This window comes from Nicotiana tabacum, chromosome 8, assembly GCF_000715075.1.
Source record: "Nicotiana tabacum cultivar K326 chromosome 8, ASM71507v2, whole genome shotgun sequence".
Classification (NCBI taxonomy): domain Eukaryota; kingdom Viridiplantae; phylum Streptophyta; class Magnoliopsida; order Solanales; family Solanaceae; genus Nicotiana; species Nicotiana tabacum.
Genome location: NC_134087.1, coordinates 2,189,919 through 2,210,112, shown reverse-complemented (window position 1 = coordinate 2,210,112; position 20,194 = coordinate 2,189,919). Strand labels below are relative to the sequence as shown.

At 34.7% G+C, this 20,194-nt stretch overlaps 2 protein-coding genes across 2 annotated transcripts; both read right to left on the bottom strand.

The window, feature by feature from the left end:
• Window positions 1-13,873: 13,873 nt before the first annotated feature.
• Window positions 13,874-17,181, bottom strand: LOC107816116 (uncharacterized). Its single transcript, XM_016641797.2, has 3 exons — window positions 16,922-17,181; window positions 14,711-14,825; window positions 13,874-14,070 (listed from the first exon to the last, which is right to left on the bottom strand). The coding sequence occupies exons 1-3, from the start codon at window positions 17,144-17,146 to the stop codon at window positions 13,997-13,999; spliced, it is 414 nt and encodes a 137-aa protein (XP_016497283.1). The 5' UTR covers window positions 17,147-17,181; the 3' UTR covers window positions 13,874-13,996.
• A 1,314-nt stretch (window positions 17,182-18,495) lies between these two features.
• On the bottom strand, window positions 18,496-19,563 carry LOC107816114 (glucuronoxylan 4-O-methyltransferase 3-like). The gene has a single exon (XM_016641796.1). It carries the CDS (start codon window positions 19,547-19,549, stop codon window positions 18,701-18,703), a length of 849 nt encoding a protein of 282 aa, XP_016497282.1. The 5' UTR covers window positions 19,550-19,563; the 3' UTR covers window positions 18,496-18,700.
• Window positions 19,564-20,194: the final 631 nt, after the last annotated feature.

The window sequence follows — 20,194 nt, the reverse complement described above, 5'->3', positions numbered from 1 at the left end:
TCTCACTCTTCTATGCCTGTAAATATGATAGGCTACACATAGATCTACGAGTGAGGGCATTGAATACTACATTCGCCTTCCCTGGATGATATAAAATATAAACATCATAGTCTTTCACTAAGTCCAACCATCGACTCAAATGTAATACATTGTCACTAAGGCTCGCGTCTCATCGGGGAACATCTGAAGTGATTTTATTGATGCACCTAGGGACAATACTATACTTCAATAACTGCATTTTCATAACATCCCAACGTATTGATCTTACGGGGGCATTCTAATACCGTGCCATCCATGGAATCCTTTTTCTTTAAATCATTACTCAATCGAAGGCCCAAACATCATTCTCTTAACTATCACAATTACACCTTTATTCTACTACTAGGGCAGTATTCCATCTCTTCTAATTGCTCCTGTTCTTAGACTCCTCTGAGTTCATTCAGAGTGTACCGAGCTTTCTATAGCTCATGGAAAGCATCAGCTCTCTTGTTTTGATGGGTTTAATCCTGAGACCTTGCCTATTATTGTCACCTTCTCACTCACATTTACCATACTTACCTTTAAATCTCGCACCGTATCTTCTATCGATTTCATAACCTTCCTTCTACATTGATGGAATTCACATCCATACCTTAAATCTCTACTATAATACTTGCAACCCTGGTGCATACACAATCTGGTGGGAGCTTCATATTAACGTCGTATGAGGCTGGTACTCTTTTAATTGCTTTATTGTAGAGCTTTTATAGAATATGATTGTTGTATTGTCTCTCTTATACCTCTGCTATTAAAAGTGTTCCTGCTATGGTTTGAGTCACGATTTCTATAATCATCTAGGTCTAACAATCGGACTCATGATGTAACTTTCGAGCTTCCTCTTCCTTCTCAGCCTTTAATTAAGCTTAGGCTATCTTCCAATCTTTAGCTTAGGGTATTAGCTATTACATTAGCCTTATATGGACGCTATGTAGCATCCATGATATAATCTTCTAACAATTCAAGCCTTTATAGGTGACGTTGACTTAATTCTTTCTTTTAACTATATCAGAGTCTCCTATAGCTGTATGAATGTCAACATATATGCTGCATGGATATAACTTTGAAGTCTTAAGTGCATTCACAACGCAATTAACTCTGGATCATTGATTGAATAATTCCTTTTGTGCCTTCTCAACGTTCTTTAAATGTAAGCAATCACTTTTCTTGGTCGTTATGCCACTTATTGCATGAATACTTGGCTTATCTTATTGCCCACCAATACTTAAATTTCCTATAACTCATATGATCTCAAATATCACTTTTGACTTCCCGTTCATTAGTCACTATAGGTGCCACTTTCGTATTGAGTGCATACAATGTTGTAGTAGGACTGTTGTTACCCGACCATATCTTCTTTATGTCATTATGCTTAAGTTGAAGCCTTCTTCCTTATTTCCTCAGCTAGTATTTCTTTGTAGTACTTAAGGAGACCTTTTAGATCTTGTAAAGTTACGATCTTGTTATACTATATACCCGAAGGAATTTTGTGATGTTCTTACTCACCTACAAACATCCTTAGTTACATACCTTCGTGCCCTTGTGCTCGTAGGGTTACTTCTAAACTCAGATTTTGATTGTCTCCTTAGTGGCACTCTCCATTATTCCCGTAACCCTTATACGGTACCTTTAGTAACCCAACTCCTATCTGAATATTTCTCAAGGTTATGACATCATATCTGCGAGACTGAATTTACTAGATTAAGATTCATTATGTTTATCTCGCATGATCTGTTGATTTGCTTATACCCTCTTTTCTAGCCATAACTAGGCTCTTTCTGAATCAACTACAAACTACTCATTGATCCAATCTCATATCTATATTTAGCGTAATCTCTCTTTAGTTATTTATTTTGTCTTAAGTTACCTCTCGCACTGGCTCCTTATGTATCAAGTATTCATTTGCACTTATTTATCAATATCATCGGGTGTGTAACCCTTACCGCTTCTCTCCGGCGTCATGCTTGCATAATGTTCAGGAGTCATATCATATCTATAGGATCTGAATAGATGCAATCTCATTCCTTTCACCCTTTTACCGGTTCCTCATTTACTATTCCATAGTTACCTCTTCATCTTGGCATTTTTTTCCACATCTTCACTAACATCTTACTCGCCTTGCGGTAACCTCTCTATACCAGGGATAATTGAATTTATTATGCACAAGGGTGACACTTAATGTAACTGACACACTTAGTCCCTTAAGCTTCACTTTGCTCCATGTGCTTGCTTTAGGGAAGCATCTTCCTAAATGAACCTTAAAGGTTATTTTTTTGTTGTCCATTCTATTATTGTCGGAATGTTATCTCTGAAATTCCCATGATACCAACTATTACAAAATCCTTCAGTCCCTAATTCATATTCAGTTTATCTTGCTCACCAGTCCATACTGATTTCTACTACTCTGGGGTCTAACCTTTCCTCCTGGTAATCACGTTAAAGTCACCAACTTATTTCTTGAAATAAGGATATGACTTTATGACTTATACTCTTTTATTGCCTCAAGGCCTGTCACCTCTTGTAATTTCCTTCACTTGACTATGGACTCTGTCACCGTGTCATATTTTGATTTACCGTTATCATCCATTTATCACATCTTACTCATGATGCTTCATTTACTCTCTTCTTATTCTCCGGATAATATCTTTATCTATCACTTTATTCTGAAAACTCTCACAAAATGTTCTTTCCCATTTAGCTCCCCTTTCTTTATCTCACTGGCTGTTTGGAATGCCTAACATTCTCTTTTTTTTTACTTGGGGCTAGAGTCATACTAAGGTAAATATTTGTCCATTCTAGGATCCCACCGCCTATCTTCTGAAATTTCTGAATAATCTAGTATTCATATCTGATTGTACTATTCTAAAGTTCAACATCTTGGTGTCTCACAAGGAGATCTATTACCACATTTGCACTATCCTTCGGATACATTAGTTAATGATAACAATCCATCCATAATTTTGGGTTACTCTAACCCGAATTAATTCTTGGTATCACCTTCTTCTTTTAAACTATATTTGTTAGCTCTCATAGGGCACAACTGAGATGGGTATGGTCAATTGTATATATCACCATTAATATTGAAGGTAACACCAATACTTACATTTCTCTGTCTGAATTGTAAATACTGATAATCTTCATTAACTAGGTACCTCGTACACTTCGTCATCTTGCATGTTTTACTTGCTGAAACTTGTGTCTACTTCCCGATTCTCTTATTCCTTTTTACCATACGAGTGGATATATATTCTTGCCTTATGACTCCTTATCAAGAAGCTTACACATCTTAGTACACACATGATCTGCTGAAGACATCATATTTAGTCATCATAAGCATGATGCAAAATCGAGTTCCTTTGACTCAACTCTTTCGCATCAAAATTCAATATTTTACTAACTGTCTTTCTGGATGTAGGTATCACTGTATTATGAATAAAACAAAATTTAGGAGTTTGAATTCTTACAACTGAGCTCTATCACATGATCTAGGACAAGAAAAAAGAGTAACAGTCCTAAATGCCCTGTAGCCTCCTACTTATAAGTGTGGTGCACAACACACCCATAAGCAAGACTCTACTAGACAAGACTTGTAGACTCCCTAGGACAGAACTGCTCTGATACCACTTCTGTCACGACCCAAACAGAAGGGCCTCGATGGGCACTTTGTGCCTTACTCAACCGAGTACCAACATAACATATCTTTCTTATTATACTGTCTTGAGTAAATGAGACAGAAATCCGTCATGAGATAAAAAGAATAAAAAGTAAGGGAATACTCAATATATGACGACCCAACATGATATACAAACTTATACATGTGACATACAGGCCTATAAGGCCGACATGACCATTTGTAAACTCAACACATAGGCCAACAAGGCTATAAAAGTATCCATAAACCCGATATCTGTCTACAAGCCTCTAAGAGTACATAAAATCATAGGTCGGGACATGGCCCTCCATACCAATCAATACATATCCAAAGCATACTAACCAAATAGGCAACTCCGGAGTAAGTGGAGTGCACCAACACCTCCGCTGAGCTGATAGCCTACTAGGAAGACTGTCAACCAATCAGTCGGGACCTGCGGGCATGAAACACAGCATCCCCAGGCAAAAGGAATGTCAGTATAAATAAAGTACCGAGTATGTAAGGCAGAAAAGCATAAACAAGAACATTAATGTAAAGAGAGATAGAGGAGATACAACCTGTAACATATGAGTGCCTCTGAGGGCTACTACCATGAAATGCATAATACATATATATACATAAACATTTAAAACATAACCCTCTATAGGCATTATCATCATCATCATATCGTACCCGGCCACAAAGAGGATTTGGTAAAAACGTACCTGGCCATCATAAGGCTCGGTAGAATCGTACCTGGCCACATGGAGCTCGATAAATCCAACTGATCAGTGGTTGCACAATAGGTGTCGTACCCGGCCTACTATAGCGTGGCTTGGTAGAGTAAAATAGATACTATATATAATGCATGCTAGACTCATGTAATCACGTTCTAAACCTTTTGGAGTGACTTAAGGTCATTGCACCTTCGATTAACATTATGGACATCATACCATCAATATGATATTCTATAGGATTCAAGGATCATACATACTTGCTTAAAATAACTTTATAAGGAAAGAACAACATGGACAACCTTAGTTTCTAGGAGTAGATCTGTTACGAAATAGCATATTCATTTCACTTTAGGTTACTGGGACCGAGGGGCATATTTCTACTTGTTATTTACCTGCTAAATTACCTGTTTTACTTTGTTTAAAGTCAACTCAATATACCATTGCATAAGGAGATTCAAATTAGTGTTGAATAAAGGCTAAGTCTGCAACTTAAACTTGTAGCTCGTTTATATAAATTCGGGCAGCATCTCCCCTGTAACAAGAGCCTCCTCCAATATCATATACCAACAACAATTACCAGAGAAATCCAGCAATACATAATTATCAATAACAAGACACCATAAAATAACAACAAGTCATAACTATTTTAAGATGAGCGACAAGCTCCAATTGGAATTCGTATACCCCATATCATCCCTTATAGACTTTTTACTTTAATTTAATAGTATCATTAACATGATAATGAAGTCATTCATCAATAATTCCAGACTTATACCATATATCCATAACAAAGAAACTGATCCACAACACCAATTATTCGTAATTAGCAACTTTATTCACTAGTTCATGTCTACTTCATCCATTTAACTTAACCGATATCAATATAACCTTAAGCACCTGTAGGAACACAATATAATTACCTCCTACAGTAGATGCAAGTCGAAATCCATGTTATATTTAGCTTACAACAGCCCAACACACCCCAATCGATTCATACCCAAAACGACGACTATAATAGTGTCAAACACCCCGAAAATAATACAAAGAATGACTAATCCATCATTTCGCCATTAAGTGGTGTTTCTCCACACCATTTATCCTCCAAAAACTCCATTAAATAGAAGCAAAATATACAAACCAAAAGCTACACAAAACAGCCCATAAAATAGTACATTACAAATCAAATAACTCGAACTCACGACTTCCGATCGCCATCCCGTGAGTTCTAACTATTATGAAATGAATTAATCAACCTTTCTTGATATTTAAGATCTTAAAACCAGAAATTAGAAATTTTTATTAATTTCAAAATACCTTCCAAATTTCAAACTACAAAGAAAAAGAGAGGCAATATAGCAATACTAACGCTGTGGGAATCGTTCTAGTTTTATTGCTTCTTGATTTCGTTCCCGGGATGATGGTATTGTTTGAAATCCTTGTAGAGAGATTAAGGGTGATGTTAGGGTCTTATTTGGTGATGCTCTCTGGAAATATGCAGAAAGAGACGAGATAAAGGAGATAATTTCCATTTTGTTGAAAAGTCAGAAGGTGCTACTTGGCACCATTTCATTGGCCCTTTTTTTAAACGCTCATATCTTTTTATCCGGATATTGTATGAACGAATGGTTAAGAGCATTGGAAACTACATTCCAAGACCTTCAATTTGGTATATAACATGTCCCAAAAAGACCTCATATAACACATGAAGTTTATTACTCAAAAAGCTCCATTACAAGGCAAATCCTTTGTCGGTTTTTCCGCAACTTAAATCCGATTTTTCTCAAACTTTATACTTCATAAACAAACATCATATATAGTCATATCATGTCTTTAAACTCATTTAAATCATGATTAACAAGTTTCATATTCATCTTAACTTGCTTAACACTTTGGCAAACCTTTCTTATTCTTGTAGAAGGATTTCATCCTTTTTGAGCTTACATCAATTGACTCACGACGTACTTTCAGGTACAAAAATATGGGTTGTAACAAGGTCAAACTAGCTTATAAGCAATTTTTGACTTATATACGTGTTTGGTAAAGTTAAAAGTATTTATAAGTCAAAAATAAGAAAAAAAACCTTAAGCTGGTCATACCCAGCTTATAAATTTGTAGGAGTAGCTTATAACAACTTTAAGTTTGACCAAGATTTTTACTATTTTATCCTTAAAATATTCCTTTTTAGAACAAAACTCCTATATCGATACTCACTGCCTCAAGTATTTTTTCAACCTACCTCCTCCCCCCACCCCCTCCCCCCTCTTCAAGTCTGCAATTTTCATTGACTATTTAAGATAAGCAAATTCTCTATTCCTTTGCATATTTATATCTATGTGATTATTTATTAATCTTTAAACTGTATGTAATAAATGAGGACATATCAAATTTTTGGTGTATTGCTTTCTAAGTTTTGTGGCGATGAAGACAATGTTTATTTTTCTTCAAATATTTATCCTATTTAGGTTTATTTTTTACTGAGAAACTTTTGTTAATTTATTAATTATTATAACTTATGATTATATGCTTATCATAAAATAAATTATATTTATCATAAAACTTATCTTATCTAAGCACAGTTGTATTTAAAATAAAATGACAAATAGAATATTTTGTTTTGAATCGATCTGGAATCTAAAATTTTGAAGAAATTATGCCCTTATGTGTAAACAGTTCTAAGGTTATTTAAGTCATTTTAACAGAAAAAGAGCTTATCGGCACTTTTTTATCAAGTACTACAACAACTTATTATCAATTTCAGCACTTATACCTAAACACGTAACTGCTTATTTATTAAATCAATTTCAATATTTAAAAGTACTTTTCAGCACCTAATGCTTATCGGCTACTCCAAATCAGAAAATCCAAACGGGCTCGTTTTAAATATGACGAGTGTTGTCACAATCGCTGCCTCGTACTATCTGCCAGTTGCTATTAGGTGTAGAACTACAAATAAGGCAAATTTAGGATTTTGAGTTTGTGGATGCAGGACAACTACCACGACTTATTATATTCTCAATAATGCATGCTTGTAGCAAGAATCAGATTCATGATTTAAAAAACAGTGGATGTACGTACCTTTCTATATATAATATTTTTATAGAAAATTTTCTTTAAATTTTCTACGTGTTATAAAATAAAGACTATAAAGTAAAAACAAGTATTGAGAGAAACTGATATATTATTCGAATTCAAACTGATGTATATAATGAACTGAAATCTCTTCTATTTATAGAAGAAAGGAATCTGTTGTGTAAGCTGCTACGCAAGCTGCTGTGTAAGCTGCTACTGCAAGTTGTTGTGTAAGCTGCTACTGCAAGCTGCTGTGTAAGCTGCTACTATACCAGATATGGATAATCTTCTACTGAGAGCAATGTTTATCCATAACGGAGTACTGAATGGATAAGCTTATTATACCCGGTATGGATAATCTTCTACCTAGGGTAATGTTTATCCATAACCGGGTACCGAAGTGATAAGCTTCTTCAGGAAGCTTATTTCCAATAGAGTACTAAATAGATAAACATATTTACGATGGAGTCCCATATGGATAAGCTTCTTCAGGAAGATTATTTAAAACGGAGTACTAAATGAACATTCATAATATAATATATTTATAATACTCCCCCTTGGATGTTCATTAAAAGATAATGTGTCTAATTAAAACCTTACTAGGAAAAATCACGTGGAAAAAAATCCTAGTGAAGGAAAAAGAGTACACATATTTAGTAATACGCATTGCTAGGTGCCTCATTAAAAACCTTATAAGGAAAATCCCATGGAAAAAAACCTTAGTAAGGGAAAAAGAGTGCATCGCGTATTTTACTCCCACTGATGAAAAACCTTGTTTCAAATATTTGAGTCTCCGCATTCCAATCTTGTATACCATCTTCTCAAAAGCTGAAGTTGGTAAAGATTTAGTGAATAAATCTGCTGGATTATCACTTGAACGGATTTGTTGCACATCAATGTCACCACTTTTCTGAAGATCGTGTGTGTAGAATAATTCTGGTAAAATGTTCTTCGTTCTATCTCCTTTTATAAATCCTCCCTTTAATAGTGTTATGCATGAAACATTGTCTCCGTATAATATTGTGGGTCTTTTATCACATTCCAACCCACATGTTTCTCGAATGAATCACTGATCTCAATCATATGTACTCCCTGTTTGCCGGTTTGAAATCGAGCTTTATGGTATCGGATAAATAACCTGCATCTGCATTACCAATACGATCTGCACCACTTTTGTTAGCATTAGCAAGATAAATAAGTGCACCATCTACATCGAGATAGAGTATTTCAGGACCAAGGAGCTCCTCATCCTCTTCTAGAGGTTGGAACGGATCCTTATTCACTTCAAGTAATTGAATATTCATTGGTGTACTTAATGGGTACACTTTGTCCATGTAAAAGTATTTTTAAGATCCTCTTGGAGCTCTTCCGGAGTTCTAATAAGATTTATGTCACCAACATAAAACAACAAGTGTAACAAATTTTGATGACATTTTCTTTATAAAAATACATGGACAAATAACATAATTTATGTAACTTTCTTTCAGCAAATATTTACTGAGGCGATTATACCACACGCGCACAGATTGCTTTAAACCGTACAAAGATCTTTATAATTTGATCAAGTACATTTCTCAAGACTTTAAATTATATGCTTCGGGCATTTTCAATCCTTCAAGGATCTTCATATAGATTTAGCCAAATAAGTCATATAGGTTAAGACTTGTATCTAAATGGTATGACATCTTCAAGTGTCTGGACTGCTAGTCCGACCCTCACAATCTTTTACAATATTGTGCATTATATTGTATTAAATATATCGTCGACGATCATTTTGTGTCAGTTCCGAAGCGTTATGTCGTGGGCTCTTCTAGAGCTTATTTCCTCCTCATTTTGATCATTAGCTCTTACTATTTTTCAAGGATTGTTACCTTTGGAACTGATTGGTCTACCACACTTCATGCGTACAGTAAACTTTATCCTTCAGGGACTTTAATTTTAATAAGAGCATTTGCAGCTGAAATATGATATTTAATTTTGGATCAGCAAATGCTTCTGGCATTCGACTTGAATTATCTTCTACGTGAGGATCATGATAATTCAATTCATATAGCATATTTTTCAACTGTTTATTCCATCCCCCAAATGTTAGAAAAACTAACATATATCCCCAATCATCTTTGGGAAACATATCTTTGTGTATTATGGTAGAGAAATTAATCATATACCACACAACAAAAGATAGTAAAAATATTTGGTTTCTGATCCTAAACCAATTGTGAAGGGAGGACTTATCATATATTGTTGATCTGATGCATACAAGTGCTGCTATATGCAATTTAGAAAATCTTAGACCAACACATGAAGCTTTGTTCTCATAAGCAATGGTTTAGCCATTAATAAGAGGTATTCAATGCTAAACCAGCTTGGATATAAACCAGCATTATCAAGATGAACTGTGTTGATTTCATAATCTGAAAATTATGTTCTTAATCGAGAAAAGCAATTCCAAATGCCAAACTGCAGGTTGACAATAATTACACATATAACCATCTCATATATGCACCTATAAGTGGTTCACATAATAGGTGAACGACCCATATTCACCTTTTATATATTTCAGAATCAGGGGTCTTAGTCCCAACTTTAGCTGGTATAATCAATTCATTATGAGAACAAGCAACACATGAGAATTCCTGAAGAATCTTCTAGTTCTTTAGTATATGCTTACCTGAATTCTCAAATAGCTCATTTAAAAATGGCAAATGAAAACTTCAAGTTTATCATGTCATGTGCTATCTCTTAGTAAACTTCTGGTTTACTATGGCATAAATTTTTACTTTAGTAAACTTCTGGTTTACTGTGATACATGATATAGTACAAATTAAAGAATAAGGCGGGTAACTTCTCACATACATATTATTTTACCCTCTATGATTGTGGAAACATGAAGATTATCAATCTTCCAATCATTTGTAGTCTCAATATGATAGCCATTTGTATTAGTAAACTTCAGGTTTACTACAACATATGTTTTGACCATAATCATATAATATGAATGACATATTTGCATATAAGCTATTCGAGAGCCTTCATTTATTATCCACAATCTAATATTTATCTGGCACTACTGGTGTCATGTATTCTTTAGGTAAACATTTAGTTCTTCAGGAGTTGTTGATACATTTTGTACTATCAAATATTGCTCAGACATTGCTGGTGTCATGAGAGAAAACCACAATCAAATAAACAATGTAAAACAATTGTTTAAGCACACGAAAACTCCTCTTCATAATATTTTTCCACTTCAGGAGGCAATTTCAATTGTGTTACTTCTTCAGGAGCAAATTTAAAATACGAAATATTGAGTATATATTCTCTCAATTATATTAACTCTTCTGGAGGTGAATTGTAATGTATTTACATCAAGAACGCGTTCATATTTACCCGACTTATTAGTATTGTCACATTCACTTCAGGGAATGGATTAATATTATCAAAAGTTCTTATCCTTCAGGAAATCAAACATAATTATCTGAATGCGCATTAATCACATCAAATTGTGATGCCTCAACCTCTTTTAAAATATTTACTACTTCAGGAGCAAATCGAGGCGTGCATTTAATATAGAGAATATTTATGTAGCTTATCTTCAATTGTAACCATAGAAAGCCTAAATTATCACTTCTGGTGATCATAGGCATTTACCACTTCTGGTAGTTAACAAAATATAATTACAATGAGATATACGAAATATAACCACTTCTTGTGGTTGTATATTTCTTGCAAACTCTGCTAGAGTTTAAGTTGATCTAATAATGTTATCCATATTCTTCAGAATGACATAAACAAGATATATTATAGTAAATATCATTATCAAATCATAATTTTTCTTTATGTACAACAATTACATAACCATACTATCTATTACAAATAACAAAAATTAAAATATTTACATTTCTACAGATTCACCACCGATTACATGACTTGTTTCTCCTTCTGGGAGTGCAAGGTAATCAGTTACATCCAAATGCATGAAGTCTAAATTATCTTCAGAAATAAAATTTGCTTCAACATTTTTCTCTGTCTTCTTTAGGGAGGCTTGATAAAGCTCAACCAGGTGCTTTGGCGTACGACAGGTACGTGACCAGTGCCCTTTTTCTCCACATCTATAGCATGCATTTTCTGCATTTGGTGCTTGCACCGCTTCATGCTTTTGTTCCTTCCTTTTCCACTGCTGGTGGTGAGGAGTGTTCTTTGGTGCATTATTATTACCATGATTAGAGTTTCTTTCCCGACCACGACCATGACCACGATTGGGGCCACGACCTTTTCCACGTTTAGCCTGGTGGAAGTTCGTCTCATTCACTTCAGGGAATGGACAAGAACCAATAGGTCGGCTTTCATGATTTTTCATTAATAGCTCATTATGTTGCTCGGCTATAAGAAGATGTGAGATAAGTTCAGAATACTTTTTAAATCTCATCTCTCGATATTGCTGCTGTAGGAGCATATTCGAGGCATGAAAAGTGGTGAAAGTTTTCTCCAACATATCATGATCAGTAATATTATCACCACGTAACTTCAATTGGGAAATAATTCTGAACATAGAAGAATTATACTCACTGATAGATTTAAAATCTTGTAGCCTTAGATGAGTCCAATCATATCGTGCCTGTGGAAGAACGACCATCTTCAGGTAGTCATATCTATCTTTCAAATTATTCCACAGTATGACTGGATCTTTAACAGTAAGATATTCTATTTTCAGGCCCTCATCAAGGTGATGGCGTAAGAATATCATTGCTTTGGCACGGTCTTGGTTTGATGCCTGATTTTTGTCTTTGATGGTGTCTGCCAGACCCATCGCATCAAGATGAATTTCAGCATCAAGCACCCAAGACATGTAGCTTTTGCCCGATATATCTAGGGCAACAAATTCAAATTTAGAAAGATTTGACATTATTTAGGAAAAGAAAGTTCTTACCTCAGATACTTTCAAAATATTTGCTCGAGATGACAGAGTCTCGTGCTGATAACGTGTTATAAAATAAAGACTATAAAGTAAAGACAAGTATAGAGAGAAACTGATATATTATTCGAATTCAAACTGATGTATATAATGAACTGAAATCTCTTCTATTTATAGAAGAAAGAAAGTTGTTGTGTAAGCTGCTACTGCAAGCTGCTGTGTAAGTTGCTACTGCAAGCTGCTACTACAAGCTGTTGTGTAAGCTGCTACTATACCAGATATGGATAATCTTCTACTGAGAGCAATGTTTATCCATAACGGAGTACTGAATGGATAAGCTTATTATACCCGATATGGATAATCTTCTACCTAGGATAATGTTTATCCATAACCGGGTACCGAAGTGATAATCTTCTTCAGGAAGCTTATTTCCAATAGAGTACTAAATAGATAAACATATTTACGGTGGAGTCCCATATGAATAAGCTTCTTCAGGAAAATTATTTACAACGGAGTACTAAATGAACATCCATAATATAATATATTTATAACACTACGTATATAGTTCACGTTTGATACAATGGGTACATATGCACCCGCTGTTTCAGAAAGATAAACTCAAATAGGGGACCTTTTTTACTAAGCTGAAATAACATGAGTAACTCGTATTTTTTTGCTAAGGAAAGCTTTTTATTGATAAACAAAAACTAAACTATTACAGTACTGAACGAAGAGTTACAGTGCCTTGTAGTTCTAGATTAAAACACAGTAAAGTAAACATCGGAGGTTTTGCAGAAGTTCAATAGATTCGAGTGCATTTCACTTCACTCTCCTCTATCTTTTCTTTAATTTATTTATATAATATATATAACTGTGGCGTCCAAGCCACTTGCATGCACCTTGACTAATTCCACAGGGTTAGGGGCGGAGCTAGCCCTTCCGATACGGGTTCGGCTGAACCCAATAACTTTTATCCAAACTCTGTATTTGTTTTACAAATTTATTGAATTATGCATAAATTATTAATTTAGAACCCAGTAACTTAAAAGAATTAGAATACTGAACCCACAAGTTTCAAATCCTGGATCTGCCTCTGCACAGGGTACCTGCTACATTCCACTAGCACAGATACCCAACAGAGATACCGAGTAACTCTGTCCATTACGGTTTGGACAGATATAAGAAATCACCTGATGTTCTGCAGAAATTATTCTACTATGAAGGTGAACCTTTGCAGAAGAAAACAGCAGTGCTGTTAATATTGTAAAATCCAGATGTAGAAACACCTGTTATCCAGAAAAAATTGTTGACAAGGATCAAGAAGACAAAGAACTTTTCCATTCAGAAGAGATCTCACATGTTTTAAGCTAAATTGGGCCCCTATTATCAGAAGTTCATATCAAAATGTGGAATGACTAAATGGGGCTAGTCGCGTAGAGATTCTCATCTGAATAGGAGGTCATTAGCACTTGTGCTGGTAAACTAATGAGCTTTAAGATTACTTGTCATTTATCAGCAAATGCATATAGAGTACAAAACTGCCTGAGTCTCCAGAAAATATGAGGTACAGCAAAGGAAAAAGAAAACTCAACACTCCTTGCAGAGACTCCGTTAACGGACCTTACGAACTTTTTCTTCCTGTCCTAAGCCAAGAGATTTTTGTGCATTTGCTATTCCTTCTGGATCTGCCAAAATGAAAATTTTCGATTAAAGAAAGGAAATGAAAGATGTCTAAAAGTTTTTAGAACGGCCAAAAAAGAAGAGGGCGGAAAAGGAAACAGATGATCTTCATGCTTCATCTGCTTTCCTTGTACTATCCACCCCTCGATAGCAAAAGAAGATCCAAAAGAACAAAGGGGGAAACAAAAGAAATTTTTTTTTTTTTGATAAGGTGGAAACAAAAGAAAATCTTTTTTCACCTTTCATCTTTTATTCAAACCGCAGAAGATTATGCTTGTCATGAATACATCCCCACCTTAAATTTGCAACTTCCATCAGCTTGCATATATACAACTAAATAAATAATGCTTATTGTTTTAAGGCCCAGCCTAACACCCAAAACTCCAAAGTTCAAGCCCAGCTAAGCTTTACTTGCAAACCAAAAAGAAAAACCTCCAAATAATCCCCAACCTCGAAACAAAAAGATACAAGGACAGAAACCCCAAAAGAAGCAAACAAAGGAGTCTTCATGAGAAGAACAAACAGTTCAGTGGAAACATGATAAGAACCAACTAGCCAAAAGTAGCTCCCAAGGGGACACCACAAAGGAAGGACCCTTTTCCCCTAGAAAAAAGTTAGTAATATGCAACAGACAAATAGACTTACCAAAGAATTGTGTAAAGATACTCGTGAAGAAGGTCAAGTTACGAGCAACATTATATGCCATTGCAGGAGGCAGAGGTTTAACAACAGTGTCAATGCTGAAGACACGTTGAAGAAACTGCAAATAAATGCCAGAACCGTATAAATATTTTGTAACCAAGCAAGAAAAATCAAAGGCTCAATAGAATTTAAGAGTACAACAAACACAGAAATATTCTTTTTTTGTTAAGTATAGTAGATACTGATATTGAAGGTAGTCATCCTTTATCAAAACAGAGAAACCACTTAATTTTCCAAATTTCCTACGTCCTGTACTTCTTAGAATCAGATATGAGTTCCCTTTTGACTGTAATCTCTGCAGCTTTAATTTTAGATTTAGACTGCAATTGGTTTTGAAAATGCAAATCTCTGTAATAAGATTTAGACAAACATATGAAGAATGAATCATCAAGAACGTTTGGATTATGCACTTTGCCATCTTTTTTTCTTCTTCTTTTTGATAAGAGAAATCCCTGAGGATCAGTGGCGCATGGTTTGAAACTCGATTGATAGTGAGTCCGCCCCTCTACCCTTCTGTACTAAAATACAGGCTTTTGTCCGCGGGAGGATTCGAACCCGTGATGTGCACCTAATCTACACATCACACATTCTGCTCCTACCACTAGACCAAAGCCCTGGACCATACATCTGCTCCCTAGCTTCGCCATCCATATGCCACAGTTCCTTCACTCAATTCTTCAATCAAACCTCTATTACACATCCATTTATTTTGGTTTTATACAATACTCTCCATTTTCATCCTTCTTCAGCTTTGATTATTTTATTACCCCAAATGATTCATGTATTCGCTTGAAAATATGCCCAAAATTTCAACTCCAAGGATTCTCGACACAGAAAGACCATCTGGAACCTCCTAAAGCTAATCTGATATTGCTATCATCCAAAAGCGCAAAATATTTTTCAACATATGATTCATTGATGCATGAAAAAAACCCCAAAACCATAGCGAGTATCCTTGTCAAAACCCTAAACTTAAGCACTAGGAGATCATGGGACAAAACCATTGAGCACAGACTTTTGCACTATCAAATGAGACTCATGATATGCTTGATTAAATGCTAAAAAGTAAGTTTAAGCAAGGCATCTGTAAGAAGCAGCCAGGCGATGAGAGAGAGTGAAACTGCGGAAGTAACAAATGTGAGGAGAGGAATAGAGGGCATTGGAGAAGAGCTCAAAGGAGTGGACAAGGGTGGTTGAAGAGTAAAAGGATGAGAGACGAAGGAGAAGCAAAGCAGACAATGGTGTACTGAAGCACAGAGGTGGCTGCAGCTAATTGCAATGAGAAGGGATAGGTACGAATGGAGGAGCTTCCCAAATCCCAATATCATCGCTGTCCTTAGATTCTTCCTTGTGCCTTTATATTTTCCTTTTACTGTAATAGTTTCCCTTTCTTTTTCACTTTATTTTTCATGTATTTTCAAGTTGCTGCAATTATTTATTGTCTTGCTCTCAACGTTGAGGACTAAATAAGAAAAAAACCGGTATAAGGGGAAAACCGCCCGAGTTCAACTATAGACAAGGAACTAATTTAGTACTTTGACACATAGTAACTTACTGTCCCTCCACTTACATAGAAGGGCATAGAGCTGCAATTGAACCATAACAAAGCACAAGTTTCCTCGTTGCGCAGAACTACTACAAATCTACCCTAATATATATTATCTACTAAATGTACTGCTTTTCCTGACACAAGCAATACACTGAAAGCCACTTTGATGCTACAGTGAGTTGTCTAAGTTGTTAAATTAAGGCCTATGCGCTCTATGACAACCAAAATACTTCACCAAAATGAATGTTAGTACCTTTAAACCACCTCCACCTCATAATGATTTAACAATCCTTCTCTACGAAAGTGAAACCATATGAGGTATGCTAATCTCACACATATGACCACTTTAGGTTGTGGAACCCAATTCAGCTCTCCATCTTTTAACTAGAAGACCCAATTCAAGTTCCATATTGTCTTCATGATGGAAAATGCCATGGTCAACATTGGATAACTTGGACCGGTCGTTGATTTTGCTGCTATTAGTTCTACAAATTCATCTACAAGCTTAGGGCCGGCTACATAAATTACACTGCCTGTAACCTATCTGTACATATCTACATAACACACACACACACACACACACACAGAAAGAGAGAGAGAGGGACCTGAAAGTTACGTTGGAAGCTGTAACGAAGTTCAGGGTCAATTTCAAGAGAATCATCAGTTTCATTAACATTGGATTTCACGGATTTTTTACCAGGAACGTGCATAGTCGGCGTTTGACCTGGTTGGCTAGTGACTTTGAGCCTTGCGTCTTTGAATTTGTCGTCTTGTTCTGACTCTACCCTCCATGGTGCTGACGCTAGCAGCTCTTTCTTCCCTTTCGCCATTCTCAAAAATTGCAGTGTTACTATGAGGACGACAACCGATGCAAGAAGATAAAGGAGAGAAGAATTGGAGAAGCAAACGACGTCGTTTCAAATCCAGACCTCTAATTTCACAATTTAACAATTAAGTACTTCAAATTGGTCAAAGCGCATATTTTGGACACCTATGTTAATATAATTACAGTTCTTTTGAGAAACTTTTCCCAGTTAAACTATTACTTTTACCAAAATTGGTAAGCTAGTTATATGCCAAAATTAGATACATGTGGTCTTATTAAACTATCCTAATCACGTGGGATGCTTGATTTATTTGCTTATTAGTGTAGGATATACATCAATTTATGTCATGTGCTGTAATTTTTTTCTGTTACTATTAGTTGAAGCATGTAATTGTTATGGCCAAAAAATCGAGTTATTAGCTTAGAAAGATATCCAAAGAATAAAATGAATCAGTTAGATCAAGTAATTGGTGCAATTGTTATATACGATTGTTAATTATGCATTAAGAATTCTCCAAACTTATATATCTAATTTATTTTAAGGTAAAATAGCGGTATTTCCATTTTCTAAGAACTCGATGTGCATGTTAGGATCGAAATAACATGGTGCATGCGAAAACTAACAATATAAAATTTAGTGGACAATAAATAGATGACAATATACTAAAATAGGATACTATAATAGGATTTAGTCAATTGACCTACGTATAAAAACTAGTATAAAAATTATAAAAACTATTGAGAGAAGATCTCTTCTTAAACAAGGCTCTTTAATGACTATATTGTGATTTTTTTTTTGTTGTTGTTGTTTGAGAAGGAAGTCTCAGTTTATAGAAGTGCCAAATTTCTCTACCAAGAAAAGTATAAGGCATATGAAGGAAATTTAATCCGTTTAAAAGTTTTTTTCCTTTTTTTAAAGAAAGAGAGTCCTAATAGATTAAAAATTTAGGGCAAAATCCTAACAGTTCAGTATATCATCCTTGCCAACTCCAATTAAACCTAATATTGATCTTTCAATCAAAACAATTATCAAGATGAAGCATTAATTTCCTTTTAGTTATATTTTTATTTCATTTCCATTTAATTTATATCACATGTTTTATTTAATTTAAAAATTCTAATCACATATTTGTCTAAAACATTCCAAGAATCAAATGATATCACCAAAAGCCAATTTGCAAAATATATTATGAAAGACCTTCAAAGTGAATAGGTAATTTTTTTTATTTGATTCATATAGAAGAATTACTTCATTTCTTTCTTTTTTGAACCCTCACGATCTTGAGTCGCTCTTATTCAATGGATTATGATAAATTCAACTATACTTAATGCAGAATTTTTTGCATCAACTCACACCAATACTTTTCAAAAATACATAAAACAAGAAAATTAAAACAAATACAAGTAGTTTGGCTTTCCACATACGAATTCCCTCATTCGTGTATTTTTTGACTCAATATATATTATCCCACACTTGAAACTATATGTTAATTAAAAGACTATAGGAAAAAACAAAAAATTCAACGTGATAAAATTTCACCCTCGACAAGACTAGGACTCAAGGGCAGAAGGATTTAATTAAACCACTTCTATAACTTGGGATAGTAAAGTGCCTAAGATAACGAACTTCCTCTCTAATATATTCCTCACAAAGAAAACTCCTTGAAAATTTATCTTCAGCATACCTTTTACAATCATGCACAAATACATCAGTTTCTCCATTTTCTTTATTTCTAGCCAATAATCCAGCAGTATATATCACATTCATTCGACCAGGTTGATCAAATGAAGAACCTGTTGGTGCATCTACCATTATAACATCCCACTCAATTTCATAAACTTGTTTTGGCAAATTTTTTAGGGCAAGTGGACACTTAGAATTTCTTGGATCGCCCACTATTTTGCAAGAATCTTCCCTTCTACCAATATTTAGAAGTTCAGTGGCTTGATCAAGTTTAGTTTCATATGTGTAATGATATGCTTCTATTTTTGTAGGTACTTCTTTAGTAATTTTCTCGATCCAATCTTTATCTTCTTCGATAAAGATAGTTCGTCCATTATGATTGAATGAACTCCACATTAAGCTATCAAATCCAAGTCCAAAGATCAAGAAATTGCATGGTGATTTCTTCTCAAGTACCCTAAAGGTCATCGAAATTTCGTCGTGCTTTTGTTGGGGTGTAATATTGGTAGCTGCATAGTGGAAAAGTGCTTCAGCTAGAGATGGTGGAATTTTGTTGCATGTTGAGGAAGTTGATGAGTGTATTGGTAGGTTTTTTAGGTTGAAAGATGGAGAATTTGTTCTTAGTATCAAATATAAGAGAAATATGAAGAACATACAAGATAATATGAGCTTATTGATAATCATAGTGTGCTTGTTTTTGGATGTTGTTTGGTGTTCTTTCATGGTAATAGGGACTAGATGAGGAATTTGAGAGTATTTGGAGCTAGATGATTTGTTTTTTTAAATAGTTTTGAAATGGATAGGGGAAAGAATCCTCAATTAAACATTAATCTCACATGATTTGTTTCTTAATTTGAAATGAAAAAGATGCACTGTTTTTTGCCTATGTAACATCCAAATGCGTTAATCAAGCTCAAATTCAATACTTAAGTGCATGACCCTAACAAATTAATTAATAACGTGTTTGTTATGACATATAAACTATTTGGAGCAAGCCATGTCTAGGAACAAAATATCAGGGATATTTCAGTAGTAGACAGTCTAATACGTATAACGAGAATTGCTAGTCCAATGGCAGTAATACTCTTAACTATTAACTGTTGGGTTTTATGTATTTAATTATATTAAACACTTAAAAGAGGGTGAATGAGAAATGGAGGAAAATGAAATTTTTGAGTGAAATTTTAAGTTTTCCCCCTTGGCAAAGGGATATTGTCCCATATTGGAAGAGGAAGAGGTTTTTTTATGGGTATATAAGCAATTGCTCTTCTTCTAGCTCTTAAAGAGTTGAGAAGAAGGCAAGCCTCGCGCCGTCGTCGCTCGTTCGACTTCATTGATTAATTTTTTGGACCAAATTTATTTGTTAAT